Raw genomic sequence first — 5,324 nt, forward strand, 5'->3', positions numbered from 1 at the left:
TTTCTATCCTCCCCACACCACCCCCCGTCACCTCCCCACCTCTCTCTGTCTGTCTGTGCAGCCCAACAAGAAAAAGGAGAAATAAGTATAATAAGTATATGTAAGTATCAAAACTAAGTAACATTCCCACAAGAGTTTGGTCTCAGACCAGAGATAGACGCTGTGTAAGTGTCAATAACACGTAACATAAGCACTTCATGGGCCATCACAGGAGGCGCTGGTGACAGAGCTGAAGAACCGCAACAGAGAGATCAAGGAGAAGCGACGCTTACTGAAACAGGACGAGGTCTACCATGGTGCCCTGGAGGACATTCTGCTAGGTACGTGGGGCGCTGTTTCCTGTGTGCAGTGTATATGTACACACACACACACACACACACACACACACACACACACACAAACCCATTGACTGCGGAGTCTTGGTGAAAAGAGATCAGTGTGGTTTGAATTATTTATATAAGTGTAATTGCTGCTTTTTGTGTTGTCTTCACCCTTTGCCTGCCAATGGATTTGGCAAATGACTTGTGTCCTATTTGCTGCAGAATTTAAAAAAAAAAAAAAAAAAAAAGGGTAGGTGTAGAACAAAAAACAAACAAACAAAAAAGATTACTAGCTTAACTGACACAGGTAAAAATATGTATTTTCTGAAAGGAAAATGACTCGACAATACAGAAAAGAAATGTTTTGTTGTGATGAAATGAATTTGTGACCCACAAGAATTTTTCAACCAGTAAACCTTGCAAATGGGAAGGTAACCAAGATTTTTAGGAGAGAAAAAAAAAAAGTCAAACACAGTCATACAATATCACAATTTACAAACATGCTGCATACAATATTTTGACTTCAAACCATTATCTTGGGGGTTTCATAGTAAATAAGATTGGGTAACATGGAATGAGTATATCAGTATGCACAAAGAATGTGAAATAATACATCTCTCTTTGTTCCAGACCTGAAAAACGAACCCTACAGACGAGCTGATGCCTTGAGACGCAGCCAGCGTCGAAGAGTGGAAAATTTGGTGCAAGTTCCAAGTGGTTCACGAGGCAGTTGTGACAACTTCTAGCTTCTGATGTACACTTGCAGCTGGCATCAGCATTCTTGCAGTATTGGTGTGTCTTCTAGACTTGGCTTTTTTTAAGCAGAAAAAATTAACATTGGTTGACTTTAACAGAAAAGTGTTTTCACCAAGACTTGGCTTTTTTTTTTTTTTTTTTTTTTTTTTAATACAGCAAAAAAAACCCATTAGTTTGACTTGAACTGAAAAGCGATTTCACCATTCTAGTATTGCACCAAATGAAGTGACTTTGACCTTACTGCTAATAATGTGCGCTTTAAGACTGCCTTAATGCTGCAAACAAGGTTTTGCTCATGCATGCATGAAAGAATGGTTTTTAAGTTTCCTTTGTAGATTTCATTCCATTATCAAAGACATTTTGTTTGTTTCTGTTTTTAGTAGTTCACCCTTCTGGAAGGACTATCTTGATGCTCTTTTATTAGCTGCCAGAATTTACAGTGAACTAATCTGTAATGAACTGATTATTTTATGCATAGATTGTTGGACTGCTTTTTAAAATGAAAGGCTTTTCTTTTTATTTGACTTATAAGTGCTGCAATTTCAGGGCTTAGCGAGGTATTTGTTTGATATCATTTCATTATTTTAGTTTGTTCATTTCTTTCAGAAAACTGATAATGTTATGTTTTTCAACTGAATACGCTGGAAAACAACATGAATTTTTTTTCTTTTTTTTGTGTGAAGAGGTGAACAGTAATGACATGAGAAAACACTAAAAAACGTACCTGTGAGGAAACCAGGCGCAGCTGTATGCAAAGAAGTGGTTGGAGACCTCACATTTAGAAAACTAGCAAACATCACTCGTTGAAATGTGACAGAAGATCATGGAAGTGAGAAACCTAGAAACGAAAGACATTTATATCAGAAACTACAACAACAACTTTCCAGGCAGACAACCAATAGAGGCTACAAATGAGGAACCAGTGGAAATGTGTTGCTCTTCCCCCACCCACATCCAGCTCTTCCACATCCCAGTTTTCAGTTATTTTACACAAAGAATCATGTTTTAATATTGATACCTATTGCTTTCACATGGGGTGGTGTATGGACACGAGATTTACCTGGTAATCAGTGGTCCACTCTTCATGGAGATCCTAGTTTTTACTTGAAAGGCTTAATGGAATTTCTACTAAATATGTTTCAACTTGTGAAAGATTTTATCTGTAATTTTACATGGGGTATTTTATCCTGACTGGTTTTGAAGTTTGACTTAAGCTCATTGACTGCTGCAAAGAACTTAAGTGCATTGTTAGAGAATAAGAAATAAAAGGTCAGGCTCATCACATGACTGATGCACTGTCGTTTGCACATTGTGTCAGGATTCCTTTCTGATCAAATTAGAAGATGACAACCTGCCATGTCACTGAAATGAGCCCAGAACATATGGCATGAAATTTTGTGATGGTTTACTGTTTCAGCTGTATGTGTCTTGCTGTTGAGCATACACAGCACTGAGTTTTTGTGTTGATAAAGCAGCACAGTCATATGAACGTTCAGGATTTAGATGTTGATTAACTTCTGTCAGCGGTGAGACATCAGTCTGAACTGCAGACAGACAAAATAAGTGATGTAAGAGAAATGTCACCGAAAACATGGACAAAGAATGGGAAAAACATAAAGATGAACTAAGAAAAAAACAAAACAAAACAAAAAACAACCCCACTACAGAATGATGCTCAAAACTTTCATCTTGTGAGAAAAAATGAAGGTTTCTCTGTGAATTATCAGTGTAAGTACTGTACAAATTGAGCATTTTGAAAAGTTTTATATTTATGGAGTTTTTTGGTTTTCTTTTAAAGACTGTTCTGATTACCTGGTGTTCATAAGGTGGAAGGGGGTTGGAATGAAGTGTAGGAGAAAATTGTTTGGAGTCTCATTTTTGTATTGTTTATGTTTTGATTATTCTTGAATCAAACTAAGTGCATTTCATGCATAAAGAGTTCTGGGACCCACATGTTAGAATTTTGGATCTCAACTTTAAGCTGTTTTTTTTGTTCTGTGTGGTTTTCTTTAGATTTAATTAAAGTTAGTACCCTTGTCATGCCGGGAGCATTTTTGAGAACACCTGAAGCAGGTTCAAATTGAGTAGATACTAAGGGCAGATGAATAATGAAGAATAGAACCTTTTGGACTGGACACACAGAAAGAAAGATAATCATGTGTCCTGCATTCCCATGCATGCTTCTAATATTCTAGTGCATTCCAGAACCTTCTCCATAGATTTCTATTGCTTACTTTTCCCATGAAAGGCATGTTCACACTGTTTGAAGTGCAAGGATGAGGCCTTGTTCTTGCGTTTCTTCCAATGCTCTCTTAAACAAATATTGCTTGTGAAAGTTATAGTGGTACCATTGTCATCTTTCTTTGTCATAGAATGGTCATGATGTTTATTCTTTGTTACATGATGGTCATGACCTTTGCTGTTGTTCTGATTGGATGGTAAGCTTTGCACTTTTGATTCACTGGCTTCAGACAGAGTTAAACAAGTTCAACTTCTTTAACAGTTCAAGAACAAAGGCATAATCAAGTAAGGGAATCGTTGCACGTATCCAACGTCTGCAGATGGAACGCAAGACCAGGGACTATTTCAAATGAGACAAGCAGTGTGACATTGCCTCTGTTGTCCATACAGGGTGAACAGGTTCACTGATCTAGATGGAGAAAGAGTAAACTGTTGTATATACACTAGTTTTAGTTCAGATCACTTAAGTCTTTTACCTCATTTTTGAAGGCAGCTTTTTTTTGTTGTCGTTGTCGTAGTTGTTGTTGCTACTGCAGAGCTGAGCATTGTGTGCATTGTGGATCAGTTTGGTCTTGATAGCAACACTGTGTGTTTCCCACTATTGGATATACATGATTCATTTTATTTTAAGTCTTGTCTGTCTGCTTGTACATAGTGTTTGTTGAAACTATATACATGGAGTTGCTATCATTATACATTAACACAAGAAATGTAGCTGTTCCAACTGATTTTTTTTCCTGTATTTGTTTGTGTAAATATTAGGGTTGCTTGCATTGTCAACTTTATCCTGTAAGTTATGTTGTGTCAACTTTATTTATGGATGTAATCTAATGGCGGAAGGAGAAGATTTTGCCCCATATTCCTGTGCTGAGCCCTAGAAACAGTGGATATGAATTCACTGCCTGAATGGCTGTGAAGGGCAATGGGACCTTTAACCTTGACCTGTTTAAACCCAGTAATAAATGGAGCAAGGGACTTTGGTTGATGATACATGTGAGGAAGTTAAAAAAAAAAAAAGCCCGAAACAAACGTAACCAGTGGAATGGACAGGGTATTATATGCGCTGCTTTGACTGCTGCTCTTGCCAGAATAGAACACACCCACTCCTCTGCTTCAGTGCAAGTGAGGGATTGCTCTTATTTGAAAAAAAAAAAAAACTATGACAAAAGTTTTTCATATGTTTAAACATGTTAAAACTTGAGTAACATTGTCTGCATAATAACCATGTTTGTATACTTTCCAAAAGAAAGCAAAAAGAAAGAAAGCTGATCGTAGATGTAATAACTAACTAGCTGCTGTTGCTCTATAAATGGCATGTTGCTGCCTGTCTGTGTCTGCTGTTGTATCATTCAACATCGTCACTGGCTTGTTGCTGCCTGTCTGTGTCTGCTGTTGTATCATTCAACATCGTCACTGGCTTGTTGCTGCCTGTCTGTGTCTGCTGTTGTATCATTCAACACCGTCACTGGCTTGTTGCTGCCTGTCTGTGTCTGCTGTTGTATCATTTAACATCGTCACTGGCTTGTTGCTGCCTGTCTGTGTCTGCTGTTGTGTCATTCAACATCGTCACTGGCTTGTTGCTGCCTGTCTGTGTCTGCTGTTGTATCATTCAACATCGTCACTGGCTTGTTGCTGTCTGTCTGTGTCTGCTGTTGTATCATTCAACATCGTCACTGGCTTGTTGCTGCCTGTCTGTGTCTGCTGTTGTGTCATTCAACATCGTCACTGGCTTGTTGCTGTCTGTCTGTGTCTGCTGTTGCATCGTTCAACATCGTCACTGGCATATGTCAATCTCGGGAGCAGGACGTTATTTCTGGAACTGCCATGTATGAGCAGATCTTTACGCATACACTTGGATATTTTCATCCATTTGAAGTGGGCATCGTAGATGATTGACAATTTATTAAATCTTTGTGATTTTGTTGAATTTGAGAATATTTTTTTCCGGTTTCTCTTTATATAACATTTTGTCACCCTGTTTCATTCCTTGCTGGCTGAAAGCATTAG

General features: G+C 38.1%; 1 protein-coding gene across 1 annotated transcript in view; it reads left to right on the forward strand.

Annotated features, from left to right (window-relative positions):
• The window catches only part of LOC143293607 (formin-like protein), a 45,532-nt gene extending 40,421 nt beyond the window's left edge, over positions 1-5,111 (forward strand). Inside the window, exons 27-28 of the mRNA XM_076604687.1 lie at positions 212-320; positions 951-5,111. Of these exons, the coding sequence (XP_076460802.1) occupies positions 212-320; positions 951-1,066 (225 nt within the window). The 3' untranslated portion in view covers positions 1,067-5,111. The remainder of the gene's footprint in view (positions 1-211; positions 321-950) is intronic.
• Positions 5,112-5,324: the final 213 nt, after the last annotated feature.

Source organism: Babylonia areolata, chromosome 19, assembly GCF_041734735.1.
Source record: "Babylonia areolata isolate BAREFJ2019XMU chromosome 19, ASM4173473v1, whole genome shotgun sequence".
Taxonomy (NCBI): domain Eukaryota; kingdom Metazoa; phylum Mollusca; class Gastropoda; order Neogastropoda; family Buccinidae; genus Babylonia; species Babylonia areolata.